The sequence below is a fragment of the Phyllobates terribilis genome, unplaced genomic scaffold (assembly GCF_046119375.1).
Source record: "Phyllobates terribilis strain yellow unplaced genomic scaffold, ASM4611937v1 Scaffold_5__5_contigs__length_657084704, whole genome shotgun sequence".
NCBI classification, from domain to species: Eukaryota; Metazoa; Chordata; class Amphibia; order Anura; family Dendrobatidae; genus Phyllobates; species Phyllobates terribilis.
This window is the reverse complement of record NW_027362765.1, coordinates 144,713,515-144,730,648: the sequence shown is the minus strand read 5'-3', so window position 1 is coordinate 144,730,648 and position 17,134 is coordinate 144,713,515. Positions and strand designations below refer to the sequence as shown.

The 17,134-nt window shown below is 46.4% G+C and overlaps 1 protein-coding gene across 2 annotated transcripts in view; it reads right to left on the bottom strand.

The window, feature by feature from the left end:
• The window catches only part of ASIC2 (acid sensing ion channel subunit 2), a 999,936-nt gene that overhangs the window by 97,094 nt on the left and 885,708 nt on the right, over positions 1-17,134 (bottom strand). For both annotated transcript variants that reach the window (XM_073683124.1, XM_073683123.1), the window contains exon 3: positions 8,389-8,516. In XM_073683124.1, the coding sequence (XP_073539225.1) occupies positions 8,389-8,516 (128 nt within the window). The remainder of the gene's footprint in view (positions 1-8,388; positions 8,517-17,134) is intronic.

The following is a 17,134-nucleotide window of genomic DNA, read 5'->3' as shown; positions in this document are numbered from 1 at the left end:
CAGGAATTGATGGGAAAAAAATTACGCAAAAGACGCTTCAAGTAAAAAAAACTTGAAAGTTTCCTGAAACGTCTTGAAAAACTTGACCTCAGTTTAAAAGACATTGTGTACACATATCCTAAGTGGGATCCCTGGGAGTCCCACTGCAGAAACCCCCACAGGCCCATACAATGTTCTGCAGAGTCCAGTCTGAATGGAGCCGCTGTCAATCCATTCATTGTCTATAGGACTGCCAGAGATATTCAAGCTCTGTACTCCCTTGTCTCTCAAAAGTTCAATAGAGAATAAATGGAGCGGTGATGAACATGCTAAAACTACACTTCATTCTGACCATCTTTTCACAAGTCTGTTTAGTTTTCACATTAATTATAAGGGGGCAAAGCGTAGCCATTATAATTCAATTTGAAGACCTCGCCAATAAGCTGTAAAACCACAAGTCGGAAGCACCCTTTGATCGTTGTATGTGTTTCTGCCCATTTAGTTATCTAACATATACCAGTCATTACCACCACAAGTCTGAAAAAAAGATCCTTTTCTTTTTCCAAAATGGAGTTTCAGCTTTGTAACCACACCAGGCTGAGAAATTCATCTTGATTCTTGGGCTTCCTACCAGAAAAGAGAATTTTTCTTCCAGATCAACCAGGTTGTCCAGAAAAGGCCAGCATCAGATACAGTTAGGTCCATATATATTTGGACAGAGACAACTTTTTTCTAATTTTGGTTCTAGACATTACCACAATGAATTTTAAACAAAACAATTCAGATGCAGTTGAAGTTCAGACTTTCAGCTTTCATTTGAGGGTATCCACATTAAAATTGGATGAAGGGTTTAGGAGTTTCAGCTCCTCAACATGTGCCACCCTGTTTTTAAAGGGACCAAAAGTAATTGGACAGATTAAATAATTGTAAATAAAATGTTCATTTCTAGAACTTGGTTGAAAACCCTTTGTTGGCAATGACCGCCTGAAGTCTTGAACTCATGGACATCACCAGACGCTGTGTTTCCTCCTTTTTGATGCTCTGCCAGGCCTTCACTGCGGTGGTTTTCAGTTGCTGCTTGTTTGTGGGCCTTTCTGTCTGAAGTTTAGTCTTTAACAAGTGAAATGCATGCTCAATTGGGTTGAGATCAGGTGACTGACTTGGCCATTCAAGAATATTCCACTTCTTTGCTTTAATAAACTCCTGGGTTGCTTTGGCTTTATGTTTTGGGTCATTGTCCATCTGTAGTATGAAACGACGACCAATCAGTTGGGCTGCATTTGGCTGGATCTGAGCACACAGTATGGCTCTGAATACATCAGAATTCATTTGGCTGCTTCTGTCCTGTGTCACATCATCAATAAACACTAGTGACCCAGTGCCACTGGCAGCCATGCATGCCCAAGCCATCACACTGCCTCCGCCGTGTTTTACAGATGATGTGGTATGCTTTGGATCATGAGCTGTACCACACCTTCGCCATACTTTTCTCTTTCCATCATTCTGGTAGAGGTTGATCTTGGTTTCATCTGTCCAAAGAATGTTCTTCCAGAACTGTGCTGGCTTTCTTAGATGTTTTTTAGCAAAGTTCAGTCTAGCCTTTTTATTCTTGATGCTTATGAGTGGCTTGCACCGTGCAGTGAACCCTCTGTATTTACTTCCATGCAGTCTTCTCTTTATGGTAGATTTGGATATTGATACGCCTACCTCCTGGAGAGTGTTGTTCACTTGGTTGGCTGTTGTGAAGGGGTTTCTCTTCACCATGGAGATTATTCTGCGATCATCCACCACTGTTGTCTTCCGTGGGTGCCCAGGTTTTTTTGCATTGATGAGTTCACCAGTGCTTTATTTCTTTCTCAGGATGTACCAAACTGTAGATTTTGCCACTCCTAATATTGTAGCAATTTCTCTGATGGTTTTTTTTCTGTTTTTGCAGCTTAACCCTAGAACGCATGACCATAAAAATCTACATTTTCACATACCTGGGGCCTTTTAGGCCCCTGTGCAAATAACATGGAATAACTCAAACAAAAATGACAAACAACTATATACCTGAGGAATACCTAGAGTTTCAAAATTCTAACTAAAGTAATCTTGCAGAAAATAGAAAACAATTAACAGGGCGGGCCTGCGAGGCCCCAGGTATGCGTTCTAGGGTTAAGGATGGCTTGTTTCACCTGCATGGAGAGCTCCTTTGACCGCATGTTTACTTCACAGCAAAACCTTCCAAATGCAAGCACTACACCTCAAATCAACTCCAGGCCTTTTATCTGCTTAATTGAGAATGACATAACGAAGGGATTGCCCACACCTGTCCATGAAATAGCCTTGGAGTCAATTATCCAATTACTTTTGGTCCCTTTAAAAACAGGGTGGCATATGTTAAGGAGCTGAAACTCCCAAACCCTTCATCCAATTTTAATGTAGATACCCTCAAATGAAAGCTGAAAGTCTGAACTTCAACTGCATCTGAATTGTTTTGTTTAAAATTCATTGTGGTAATGTCTAGAACCAAAATTAGAAAAATGTTGTCTCTGTACAAATATATATGGACCTAACTGTATCTACTGCCAGTTAGTGTACATAATAAAGACCAGAAGCTGATTTATTGGGAATCTATTACGGCCGGTAATATAGAAACCATAAAATAAACTGCATCATCCCCATAATTAAAAAGAAGAATAATACAATAAAAACTGAGAACAGTATACAGCCTTCCATTCTTCATAGCCCGGGTAAAGCACTCGACTGCATTCTCTAATAGGCTGATTGCATTTCTAATTAATTTCCATTATTATTCTAATTGTATAAGAGATGTATTAAACGTTCATAACGTTAATTAGGGACCAAGCGATATAACAATTTATAAAATACTCTGGGTCATGACGGGGGTCAAAAATCCTATAAAATGATGTATGAAGCTGTCTTTAGGAGCAGACAAGAATATGCTCTATGCGGGCTGAGACAGTACAGTAGATCTGGTGCATTTACTCCAAAACCTTGAAATCCGAGAGTATGACCTAACCAGATAGCAATGTGTATTTTATGCATGCAGTATAGCATCCTCAGTGTCACCATATATCCCATATGTCACATTTCATCAAGATAGTGAAGTGCATCCCTTATTTCCCCATGCAGGAACACTACACTATAGTAATAAATCACCAGGCTCACTATGGCAGCTGGATAATACCTGGCCTATTGGCTCAGCACTGACATCCCTGACACAGTGCTAGATTTTATCAGCTATATTTAATGTTCCACCTCATTTTGCAGTCATCCTTGTAAAGACTGTGCTGTATCGAAGAGCTGAAGGCCATACTAGTATCTAACCAGTGTCATGTATGATGTGGAGAACTGCAGCTTCCGTATACAGTACTCTTCTTGGGGATGGTAGGTGGTTATGTTTGACAAATATGAGTGGTCTTGTATGTATGTAAGAGAATGATTCCACCAAGGATGGCCATACATGTCAGTTAAAATTGTGTCTGGTGGTGTCCCAACTTCCCTCCAAAAACAGATGTCAGGGGCAAGAAGGATTGAACTGTTGCATCTCAACATGCCCAATCCTTTTGTTCTCTGGGGAGATAAGTCATCACTAGAGGTATCCGACAGCAGCTGAAAGGGAGAGTCCAGGGCTGAACTATTGATGATCTATCCACAAAGTAGATCATCAATACGAGATCGGTGAAGGTCCGACACCCCCATCGATGAGCTGAAAACTAAGATATACAGGCGGACAAAGTGCAGTACTCGGTTTTGTTTCACCTCACACGTCACTAGTTCCATTGATTGCCGGATCATTTTTCAGCTGAACGTTGGGGGTGCAGGGTGTCAGACCCCCATGTAATTCATATTGCTAACCTATCTTATAGATAGTTCATCAATAGTTCAGTCCTGGCCAACTCCTTTAAGCCGCTCTCTCCATTTAAAACATGAGGAGAGAGGGTGTTTGGCTGAGCCTGCTTATGTATGGAGAAGGTAGTCGGCCAAACAAGCGTTCAGCTAACAGTTATCTAAAAACTATGGCCACCATAAAGATGGCAATGTACACAGATGCATTGGCAACGAAAAAAAATTAATCTCACCCATGATGGAAACCAGGTAAGTTTCTGGTGTGGAGAAGCCCGGAGTCTCGTCTCTGTCAGATGTTGGTATTGCTTGTGAAAGAAGTGAGAGGGGATGAGAGGTGCAAGGAGGTGAAACCGGAAGCATTTCAAACTACTGTTGCGTTCTTAAACGATGAGCCAAGATCTCAATCTGCGCATGTGCCATCTCCGGTGGCCATTTACCTGAAGCCCACCTATGGAAGATCAATGTGCTCCTGCCTCGCACCGCAGTCGTTTTCCTGAAGTCCACTGCTGGGAGATCAATGGCTCTTGCCTCGCACCGCCAGGACAACCCTTCTCCCAGCCCAGGGCCTGCAGCATCGCCCCACTCCTGCTGCCGCTGGCTTCCTGCAGCGGCGACCCTGCCTCCTGTGACCCCCCTCCACCGCTGCAGCCCCCCTAGTAAGCTAAATTTGGACTATAAGACAGACCTTTTTTCCTATTTTCCTCCTCTAAATTTGGGGCGTGGCTTATGGTCCAGAAAAAAAAAAAGTTAACTTCTAAGTTTGTGCAGACAAGTAATAATTAAGTTGTAGTTAATCCACGGGGTCAATATTTTAGTCACCTGAGAACGGGATGAAATTGTATTTAAATACTATAATTATATTACTATCCAGTCCAGACATTATCAATTTATTAAGAGCCAAGCTGTGAGGCCAGCAGTGAAGCTGAATGTCTGGTAATTGGAGAAGCCACAATGTAGATAAATATTGTGCTGCGCTGGTGACCCCAAACGAGAACAAAAAGGCCGGATTCAAGAGCTCTGCCCAATCCCAACTACTCCGCTGTTATCTGTCTTCATTAGACTTTTCTATCACTTCTGCTCTGAATGTTCCTTTGCAGTAGAACTAATTGTTCTTATTGTTTTGGATTTACTTCTGCACTTTTTCTTCTGTATTTATTGACAACGTAACAGATAGAAAAGTAAATGGTCGACAAGCAGAACAAAACCGGGGAGAGAAGCTGCAGATTCCCGCATCATAGGAGCGTAGGAAACCGTCGCCTCCCTCCGCTTGTAAATATATTTTAGGATATTATCATTACACCGCCATACACCACATTTATAAGGAAACACAAGCATACAATGTTTGCCATAGAACTGAGTTAAGTACAAGCAATTGCATTTAAAATCTCCCGTAAGAGGGTCCAAGTGGGTCCCCGCAGTCTCCTTCAGTTCCATTACAAAAGAACATCTTGCTGTTCAGAAAATGAAGGCTATAACCCCTTTTAGTTTTTTCCATGCCTCAGATTATTCCTAATTACTTTCTTCATTATTCACACAAACAGACTAAGCAGAGGGCAAAACATATCATATACAGGTCTCCATTAATGTGCTCCATACAAAACTCCAAACTTTGTCTGAGGTGACCCCCTATAGCGGGTTTTATTTCTTATCTTTACTGCTTACAAATCAAGTCATGAAACTTACTGGAAGGAAGGAAGAAGTCACAAATCAATCATTCAAATAGTTAAAGAGGATGTATATACTTGGAAAATCATGTGTGCTTGATTCCAGAAACAGCACCATGCATGGGTTGTGTCTGGTATTGCAAGTCAGCTCTACTGAAGTAAATAGGGATCAGTCTCTATTCCACACAAAACCTGTGAATAGGTGTGACGCTATGCCGTATCACAACATATGGATGTATCATGACATATAGATGACAGGAGTCCTGAGCTTGGAGCCCCCACTTTATGTATTCTCTGTAAGAGTGGCTCCCGATACAGCAGAACTACGCTGTCCATGTACTGGGATGCCTTTATTTCAATCGCAGCAATGTAATCCTTCTGAAGACATTGCAGGGGAAATCAGAATGGCAAAAGCAACAATTGTCAAGAATTGATGATTAGAGGTAAGCGAATCTACAGGAATTGGATTCGTGCAGATTCGCTCAACTTAAGTTGAGGCAGTGGGGGGAACAGATTTCATTTGCATTGAATAAGTTTATTGTGCATCGAATCGACTGGGAAGAAGTTGGAAAAATAAAACTACCGTAAATCTTTTAGGCCCTCTGGCTGGACCTAAAAATTCACCTATTTTTCCCAAGAAATTAAATTTTGAATTTAATGTCTCATATTATACAATGAGGTCTCTCTAGAATCAAGAGCATAATAAACGCAATATATTTAAAAAATAAAAAAAATATTTGTGCTCACCTAACCGCTCACCTCTCCAGCCCCTCCACTTCTCACCGTCACTTGTCCGGTCCTTACCACATCTTTAGATTGTCACCACTCACACTGAAATCCTCGGGCCTCTCACGCTGGGCTGGGACTCATGGATTCATGGAGCCCGGTAGGGTTCTGTGCATGCGCACACAAGGTCACAGGGCATGCAACGACGTTATGACATTATGACCATTTGTGTGCCTGCGCACAAAGACAGAAGTGGCCCAGTGTAAGAAGCCTAGGGATTTCTGCACTAGCAAAAGAGATCTAAATATGTGTTGAGGACCGGTCAGATGATGCTGTGGGGCTAGAGAGGTAAGTATCATTTTGATGGCCTTTCGCGGGGAAGCAAATAACAAAAAATTCCCATTTTGGCGAATGTGGATTTTTGTACATTTAAATTCCACTCAAATTTATTTGCTCATCTCTCACACATCCTATCTGAAATGAGACTTACACTGGGGGACTTATCAGGACTGGCCTTTCACATACCAGTCCTGAACCATAACCTCATTGAAATAAGGTGACCCTAAACTTTTTAAGAGGCGCCTGCGCATCCAGGTGCATCTCTGGACTGTACGTTGACATGCCGGCATCTTGCCCATCCTCTTAGTGCCGCCCTACTCACTGCATTCACCATTCTGCTTCCCCAGAGTCAGACCATCTTCCTGAGCTGCCTTGTGCTCCCTGCCAGCTCTGCTCCTAGAAAATCTCCACCTGGTTATAGGGAGGCACAGCCAGATCCTACAGGAATTTAACCCTGCTGTGTCCTGCAGGGTTTGTCTTCCCCAGTCTATGCCTAGGCAGCAGCGGATTTATTAGGCAGCTCCTCTCACCACTCCTTGCCCAAATGTTGGTTCCCAGTTGCTTGTCTCTGAATCATGTGGGTCATGTTTGTTCTGTCTCTCCCATTATCGACCTGGCTTGTATACCTGTCCTGTCTGACCTCTTCGTTCCTGACCTTGGCTTTATACTCTTATACTGTGCTGCCTGCCCTGACCCTGGAATGTCTGACCACGTATTTGCCTTCACCTTTCTATACCTCGTACCGAGGTCAGTTGCTGAAGACCCGCGGACTGCCCTGGAGTGGTACCTCGTGTCTACCAGAAGCCCAGCCTATCCTCACCATCGGAAGACCTAGTGAAGACCGGGTAGACACCTAGTCATGTCCCTCCAGGGTAATCCTGGCCAGTGGCGCAGTGGGTCCACATCCACCAGCGTTGCATCTGTATACCAGAAAATTATATTTATGTCAGCTTTTAAATGGCATAGATTACAGCCAACTACGATATATGATGTCCTCCAGTTTTCTAACATTCATCAAAGTAAATTTGATGAGTGAGAAAGCCGGTGGGGTGATATCAAAAAGGGCAGATGATTATGTATGTTATTTTATTTTGTCACAATTAGTACCAGGATTCTGGCACATTTTGCTTAATATATGTCTCTATATATTGACATCCCTGTGGTCATCCTGGTTGTACCCAGCCCTAATCGTTACAAAATTAATTTAGGTGAAAACAAAAAAAAAAACTATACCCTCTAATATGTGATACCGCTTTTCTTCCAACCACATTATTCCATGTGATGGCTTTATCCCCATCTGACTGAAGAGCGGGGGCGAAGTACATCAATCAAAAATTAATTTTGCAGCCTCATTACTAAGGCGGATACAGGAACATTCACCTGAAAATTTCTCCCCGGCCAGCGGCTCTCCATCTCCATAAGTACATCAATCAACAATAGACAACATTCATTTTTAAATCATTTTCACAGTGCAAGAAGTGATGACATCCTAATCATGATGGAGCTCCCCTGCTTTCTATACTGGAGGCTCATTACACTTTGCTGTATAATTTCTCACAGGCATTGTCTCCAGTCAACTGGAAAAAGAGCCATGATCCTCCCATCTACATTCCAGGCGCTAATATGCTCGATAAGAAAAGTCAAGTGTCAATTCCTGATCCTTTGTTGTCAGTGTTCGGTATGGATTTAAGTGGTTGCAGCTCCGGAGGCTTTTCTGTATATCTTACACCAAATCCCAGAGATTTCCTCGCTCCTGTGTGTACCGAGATGACATGAAGCATAAAAAAAAGCATTAAAAAACCCCAACGAAATCCAATCCACTTACCCTCTGTTCTTGAGTTGCCACAAAGGTCTGGAATCCCGGGGCTACGCCAAAGCCCAGCTCCTGGATAAATGGTGGCTCAGACTGGCTGTGTATTTGGACTTTAACTCCTGCCTCAAAAGTGGTTTCTTCTGCAGAAAAGAAAAGACAAGAGAAGGACTAGTTAATACCATGGAGATATCTCTTTATACCGTAAAGGCTAAATATTTCAGTACAGCCGCCTCGCGGGTTTTATTTTTATATACAGATTTTAATTTACACCACTTTACTAAGAAATTTATTGCAATGGTTTATCTGAACATGAGCTGAAAATGGAAAACAGAATTATAAATTTCCGGAGAGCGTAACCGCATCTGTAAATATCCCGAAGACTGATAAATAATCCAATTATGACCAGTGATTAGGATTGTGCCATTAACTAAATTAACTATATATGTCCCTGTAACACAACATAAATTTATAGATGTTTTAGTAGACAATATATTATAATTATAAACTACTATAATGCCCTACTACATCCCTACTGCTGCAGTATCTTAAAGGGATTGTCGCTAAAGACCCGCTTATGACCAGGAGGGGGCAGATGCTAACAAAGTCCTGTTCTTGTGGACCCGGCCTGTCCACATGGTTGGTTGTTCATCATCATCTGGAGGGAAAATAGTAGGCCAAATGCATCTTTCCCTGCTGGTTTGGAATATATACAGATACACTCATCCAGCATTAGCATACGTTACCAACCATATATCTATATATTATATAAAATGAAAGATACTTTAACTAAAATTGTGTGAAATCTGCTTTTTAGTGGATTAACACATAAGGGCATATTTAGTATTTTAACGGGTACCAGAAGTGTACATGCCATAAGCTACTTTTATTAGAGATCACCAGATTTCACTATATTTAATGGAGCTCTTAAACCTGACGTGTCTCATGTACCTACTGTGAAAATCCATGACAGAATGGCTGTACAGTCCTTTATAAGTTCAAGTCCCACCCACTTAGCCTGATTGACAGGTCTTTATTTTCTCCCTCTTCCCTGCTGCTGCTGCTGCTGATCTCACACAGCTCAGTACAAGCTGCAGTTGTCAGTCAGGCTGAATGAGTGGAGAAGGAGATTGATTACAAGTAGACTTTTGAGCTCGTAAGGCTAGACTCATTGAAAATATATGATAGAATGGCTTTAAAATTTTGAAGTATAGTACGTACATAAATTTCATCAGATCCAATAAATCTATTTAAAGGAAACTAGACAGGTCCCCCATTCACCCAACCTATCAGAATATGAATATTTCTTGCTAAACACCCTGCCTAGCAAGCACTTTATACTGTTTGTTACCTAAACAGATGTTTTTAAAGAGTATTTTTTTCAGTCCATTTTTCATATGCAAATATCGTTTTGAATGGGTCGTTTGTTTCCCTAGACTAGTGGTCCCACTTAGCATGTTATCATGCCCCTGTGGCAGTAATAACATAATTTGCAAGAGCTGAGGTCATCGCCTGCTTTCTGAGAATACCGTACTGCGCATGTCCGGAAGCAAAGAAAATCTGTTCGGGCGGGTGATCTTCGGTTCCTTGGTGGGCGTGAGCCGTCTTCTTCACTTTCAGACATGTGCAGTGTGCCTCTGAAGCCCGGAAGCGTACACCCGGCTTCTAGGCGCAATGTCGTGTCCCTTTTTCAGTGAAGACATGCCATCTTGTCAGACAATGTGGAGAAATTGTCTAAAACAAGTATGAAAAATTGTGCAAGTCATAGCAGATTTCTTTGTGAAAACTGTTGTGAAGTTCTTAGTATATTTAGGTTGATACATCTCCCCCTCCAGGTGAACAGCCTAATCATAGAGATACACTCGGGGTCACCATGTAGTTCATCTTTGTATCTGTTACAAGTTACTCAGTTCTTTAGCAAAAGTATAATTGATACTAAAATGTGAGCAGAGATGTTGGAAGTGAGCGTGGAGAGAACTAATCCATGACATTCCGCGTCCTTTCGTGACATATTACCCACCCTACACAGATTTTCCCAATGTTGACGATCCTATCAAAGAATCAACGATTCCGCTGTATTGTTGGTCTGGTCTATGTGACCTCAGTGTAACCATCTTTGCCCGCCAGTGAGATGGAAGTAGATTGGTACCATTTTGTTTAGCTTTGGTTCTCGTTATTGATCTCATCAATCCCATGGCTAAGGACTTATAGAGGTTGGATACATAGAGACAGTGTCGGACTGGGGTGCCAAGGGTCCACCAGTAACCAACTCCAGGGCCCCACTTTTCAGCTACATGCAAATGTGACATTATCCTCAATCACAAATTTATATAACAATGAACAGGGTAGAGTGTTATATGAATAAGATGCTGCCATAGTGATTCAAGTATATTGTACCAAGTACTACTCATATAAGAGAAGAGAGAGAGAGGATTCAAAAAGACCTAAATAAACTGGAGCAGTGGGCAGTAACTAACAGAATGGTTTTGAACCGGGAAAAATGCAAAGTACTACATCTGGGCAATAAAAATGAAAAAAGCATATACAGAATGGGAGGAATAGAGCTAAGCAACAGTACATGTGAAAAAGACTTAGGTATACTAATAGATCATAGACTGAACATGAGTCAACAGTGTGATGCAGCAGCAAAAAAGGCAAATACAATTCTGGGATATATTAACAGAAGCATACAGTCTAGATCACGTGAAGTCATTATCGGACTTTACTCCTCTTTGGTCAGACCTCATCTGGAATACTGCGTCCAGTTTTGGGCACCACATTTTAAAAAAGACATCGACAAACTGGAGCAAGTTCAGAGAAGAGCGACCAGAATGGTGACCGGTCTGCAAACCATGTCCTATGAGGAACGGTTACAGGATTTGGGAATGTTTAGCTTGCAAAAAAGAAGACTGAGAGGAGACTTAATAGCTGTCTACAAATATCTCAAGGGCTGTCACATTGTAGAAGAATCATCTTTATTCTCATTTGCACAAGGAAAGACTAGAAGCTGTAGCGTCGGCGTCCCTGCCTCCTGCTAGGCAGAGACGCCGTTCCTCTCACCTCCCTGCTCCGTCCTCGGCGCCCTCTTCCCGCGCTACTGGCAGCGCTCGCCGCTTCGCGGGCACTGTGCTTAGGGCATGCGCGCGCTCCCTCTCTCTTAAAGGGGCCGCGCGCGCCGTCCTAAGGAGTCCCCGGCCAATTGCCGATGGAGCTCCCATATATAAGGCACCTCCTCCAAAATGGAGGTGCCCGAGCAAAGTTGTTGCAAAGCCTTTCACCTCTGCTTCAGCCCTCAGGTCCCGTTGCCAGTCTGCTGTCCAGCTCTGTCTACCTGCTTGCATTCCTGCGGTCCGACAGTCTGTCTACCAGCATCCGCCAGTCTGTCTATGGACCAGTCCGCCGGCGGATCAGGAAGCACCTGCATGATACCTGCCTGATACCTGCCTGATACCTGCCTGAGACCACCTGCCTGCCAGCCGAGTGACTCTTACCCGCTCACCTGGGAGCACTCACCTGCTACCCGCCAGCTAGCCTACCTGGAGGCTCTGCCGTCACTTGCCGTGACCACCTGCCTGCCAGCCGAGTGACTCTTACCCGCTCACCTGGGAGCGCTCACCTGCTACCCGCCAGCTAGCCTACCTGGAGGCTCTGCCGTCACTTGCCGTGACCACCTGCCAGCCGGCCGAGTGACTCTTACCCGCTCACCTGGGAGCGCTCGCCTGCTACCCGACTGCTAGCCTACCTGGAGGCGCTGCCGTTACTTGCCGTGACCACCTGCCTGTCTAGAGACTCTTACCCTGCTGTCACTTGCCGTGACCACCCGCCTGTCAAGAGACTGTTCCCGTCACTTGCCGTGACCTCCTGCCCTTCTACCCAGAGACTGTTCCTGTCACTTGCCTTGAGTACCTGCCCGCCTTCCCTGGGAGCCACCCGGTTCCTTACAAGGACTGCCCCTTTGTATAGTAGCTCAGAGGTTCCACCTCCCAGACCCGTTACAGTTTGCTCGGGCCATGGAACCCGGTGGCACCCAAGCTCCCTTGCTCTCGGACCTATGTCATGAACTTTCCTGTCAGAGGTCCCAACAGGACTCCATCTTGGGCCACCTGCGTAGTGTTCACTCCCGCCTGGACACACTGACTGCTTCGTCGGGAGCTGCTTCCACTCGCACAACTACTACCCCGGCAGCGCCGCTGCCCATCAATACCATGGCATCCCTTCCCGGTCCCCGCCTTTCCGCCCCACCACGTTTTGGTGGAGATCCCGGTCAGGCACGGGGCTTCATTAACCAGTGCACCCAGCACTTCGAACTTTTGGCACACCAGTTTTCCACTGACCCATCTCACTGGGGAGGCGCTGGCTTGGTTAAATCCTCTATGGGAGAGAGGAGACCTCCTGGTGTCCAACCTGCCAGCCTTTCTCACGGCCTTCCGGAAAGTCTTCGACGAACCAGGACGAAAGACCTCATCCACCTCATCTCTGCTACGCCTCCGTCAAGGGAGTCTCACCGTGGGCCAATATGCCATACGGTTCCGTACCCTTGCTTCTGAGCTTGCCTGGGATAACGACGCCCTGGTGTCCGTCTTCTGAGAAGGTCTATCCGGCCGGATTAAGGATGAACTTGCCGGTCGGGACATTCCTACCACTCTCGAAGATTTAATAACACTTGCCACCCGGATTGACATCCGGTTCCAGGAGCGTACCAAAGAGGTCACCCGTGAGAGGAGGTTTCCTCGCCTTGCTCCTACCTTCCAGAATCACGTCACTTCCTCTGTTACTCCCCAGGCGCACTCACCCGAGCCTATGCAGGTTGACCAGACCAAGATGGTCAAAACCCGTCAAGAGTCACGCCGTGCCGAGGGGAGCTGCTTCTACTGTGGCAGTAAGGAGCACCAGATCCGTTCCTGCCCGGAGAGGTCGGGAAACGCCTGTGTCTAGGATCGCTCAGAGAGGTCGTCCTAGAAAAGAATAAACCCTCTCCATCTCTGATGCTGTCGGTCTCTATCATCTGCGGGGAGAACCGTTACTTTGAACTAACTCAACTTGATTCTGGAGCTGCCGGAAATCTTATTTCTCAGTCCCTGGTAGAGAAATACCGCATTCCCACCAAACCTCTGGCCGAACCCTAATCTGTCGCCTCTCTTACCGCATCCCATCCTACTTATCACCGAACCCATAACTCTGCAGGTCGGAATGCTGCACTCTGAGAGCATCTTCTTTCATGTTCTACCTGGACTCTCTCATGCCCTTTTGCTTGGCCTGCCTTGGCTCCAGAGACATGCACCCGTGCTTGATTGGCAGACCGGAGAAGTCCTTCGCTGGGGACAGGACTGCCATAAGACTTGTTTAGTTCCCGTTCGTCCTGCCCGTCCCTCTCCTCCCCCAGCCAATCTACCCGGCCTGCCGGTACCCTATTGGTCTTATGCTGATGTCTTTAATAAAAAGGAAGCAGAGACATTACCTCCTCATAGACCATACGATTGCCCTATCGACTTGGTACCTGGAGCTACTCCGCCCCGAGGGCGTATCTACCCTTTGTTCGCTGCTGAGACCCGGTCCATGTCTGAATATATCGAGGAGAACCTGGCCCGGGGATTTATCTGGAAATCTACCTCCCCGGCGGGAGCAGGTTTCTTCTTCGTTAAAAAGAAGGACGGCTCACTTCGTCCCTGCATAGACTATAGAGGCCTTAACCAGATCACGGTGAAAAATAAATACCCCCTTCCGCTCATTCCTGAATTATTTGACCGTCTGAGGGGTGCTAGAATCTTCACCAAGCTGGATCTCCGTGGGGCCTATAACCTGGTTTGTATCCGTCAGGGGGATGAATGGAAGACGGCATTCAACACCCGGGACGGCCACTATGAATACCTCGTAATGCCCTTCGGTCTCTGTAATGCTCCCGCCGTCTTTCAAGAGTTGGTCAATGATATCTTCCGTGATCTTCTCTACTCCTGCGTGGTGGTATACCTGAACGACATCTTGGTCTTTTCTCCGGATCTCCCCACACACCGGAGGGACGTTCGTCAGGTCCTGCTCAGGCTCAGGCAAAACCACCTCTACGCAAAATTTGAGAAGTGCCTCTTTGAGCAGACCTCGCTTCCATTTCTGGGCTACATCATCTCTCAGACCGGTCTACGAATGGATCCTGAGAAACTTTCTGCCATCCTGAAGTGGCCCCGACCGGAGGGGTTAAAGGTTATCCAGCAGTTCCTGGGCTTCGCCAACTACTACCGCCTCTTCATTCCGCACTTCTCTTTCCGGACTGCCCCTATCTCTGCGCTCACCCGTAAGGGCGCTAATCCCAAAGAATGGCCGCCCGAGGCAGAGGAGGCCTTCCTGTCTTTGAAACAAGCTTTCTCCTCCGCTACTGTGCTGCACCGTCCGGACAGCAACAAACAATTCTTCTTAGAAGTAGACGCTTCCTCCTCCGGAGCCGGAGCGGTGCTCACCCAAAAGTCGTCATCCGGTAGAATGGTAACCTGCGGCTTCTTCTCCAAACTCTTCTCCTCATCTGAGCGCAATTATTCTATAGGAGACCGAGAATTGTTAGCCATTAAGTTGGCACTGGAGGAGTGGCGTTACCTGCTCGAGGGGGCTCTTCACCTGGTAATAATCTACACGGATCACAAAAACTTGGCTTATCTCCAGAGTGCCCAAAGACTTAACCCGCGCCAAGCCCGGTGGTCCTTGTTCTTCGCCCGCTTTGATTTCATTCTTCATTTTCGCCCGGCAGACAAAAATATCAAAGCTGATGCCTTGTCCCGATCCTTTTTGTTCTCAGATCTAGAGGAAGAGCCAAAGCACATCATCGACCCCGCCAAGGTAATGCTGGTGGCTCCCGTGGATCTAAATCGTCTTCCACCCGGTAAGACGTTCGTAACAGTACCTGATTGTGAGAAAGTCCTACACTGGGGACATTCGTCTAAGCTAGCTGGCCATGCTGGACAGAAAAAGACCCTCCTGCTTATTACCCAGCATTACTGGTAGCCTACCCAGCACAAGGACGTAATAGACTTTGTCTCAGCCTGTGCGTCCTGCGCCCGCAACAAGGTTCCTAGACATCTGCCAGCCGGCCGCCTTCTGCCTCTTCCCATACCTGCTGCCCCGTGGCAGCATATAGCCATGGACTTTATCACGGATCTCCCTGTCTCTGCTGGTTGTACGGTCATTTGGGTGGTCGCTGACCGCTTCTCTAAGATGGCTCACTTCATTCCCCTGCCGGGTCTTCCGTCTGCATCTGAATTGGCTAAAGACTTTATCCATCATATTTTTCATCTTCATGGTCTCCCTCTCCACATCGTATCCGACCGAGGAGTTCAGTTCACCTCTCGCTTCTGGAGAGCCATGTGTAAACTGCTGGGGGTCACCTTGGACTTCTCCTCTGCTTATCACCCACAGTCCAATGGTCAAGTAGAGCGGATCAACCAAATTTTAACCAGTTACCTCCGGCACTTTGTTAATGCCCACCATTCCGACTGGGTGGATCTTTTACCGTGGGCCGAATTTTCCTATAATAATCACGAGAGCGAGCCTTCCTCCAAATCCCCGTTTTTTATGGTCTACGGTCAACATCCTCGGATCCCGTTTCCCGTCTCCGCCTCGGTGGATAATCCGGCCGCGGAATCTCTTGCTAGCGAATTCTCCTCCATTTGGGAGAGTCCCAGATCCGCACTTCTTCAGTCCTCCGAGCGGATGAAGAAACAGGCTGACAAAAGACGTCTGGATCCGCCCCAATTCCGTCCTGGAGATAAAGTCTGGCTCTCGTCCAAGTATGTCCGGCTCAAGATTCCTTCCTACAAGTTAGGGCCTCGGTTCATCGGCCCACTGGAAGTTATCAAACAAATCAACCCGGTGGCCTATAAATTGAAACTCACGGCCAACTTGCGGATCCCTAACTCCTTCCATGTATCTCTCCTCAAACCTGTGGTACTTAACTCTTTTTCCAAGTCAACAGGTACGCCTCCTGCTCTGGTTTCCGCTGAAAACGAGTTTGAGGTAGAGAGCATTCTGGCCACCAAAAGGGTAAGAGGAAAGACCTTTTTTCTAGTGGATTGGAAGGGGTTTGGTCCTGAAGAGAGAACGTGGGAGCCCCGGGAGAACATCCATGCCCCGCTCATCCTTGATAAATTTCTCTCCGGCCTAAAAAAGGGGGGGCCTAAAGGGGGGGGTACTGTAGCGTCGGCGTCCCTGCCTCATGCTAGGCAGAGACGCCGTTCCTCTCACCTCCCTGCTCCGTCCTCGGCGCCCTCTTCCCGCGCTACTGGCAGCGCTCGCAGCTTCCCGGGCACTGTGCTTAGGGCGCGCGCGCTCCCTCTCTCTTAAAGGGGCCGCGCGCGCCGTCCTAAGGAGTCCCCGGCCAATTGCCGGTGGATCTCCCATATATAAGGCACCTCCTCCAAAATGGTGGTGCCCGTGCAAAGTTGTTGCAAAGCTTTTCACCTCTGCTTCAGCCCTCAGGTCCCGTTGCCAGTCTGCTGTCCAGCTCTGTCTACCTGCTTGCATTCCTGCGGTCCGACAGTCTGTCTACCTGCATCCGCCAGTCTGTCTATGGACCAGTCTGCCGGCGGATCAGGAAGCACCTGCCTGATACCTGCCTGAGACCACCTGCCTGCCAGCCGAGTGACTCTTACCCGCTCACCTGCTACCCGCCAGCTAGCCTACCTGGAGGCTCTGCCGTCACTTGCCATGACCACCTGCCTGCCAGCCGAGTGACTCTTACCCGCTCACCTGGGAGCGCTGACCTGCTACCCGCCAGCTAGCC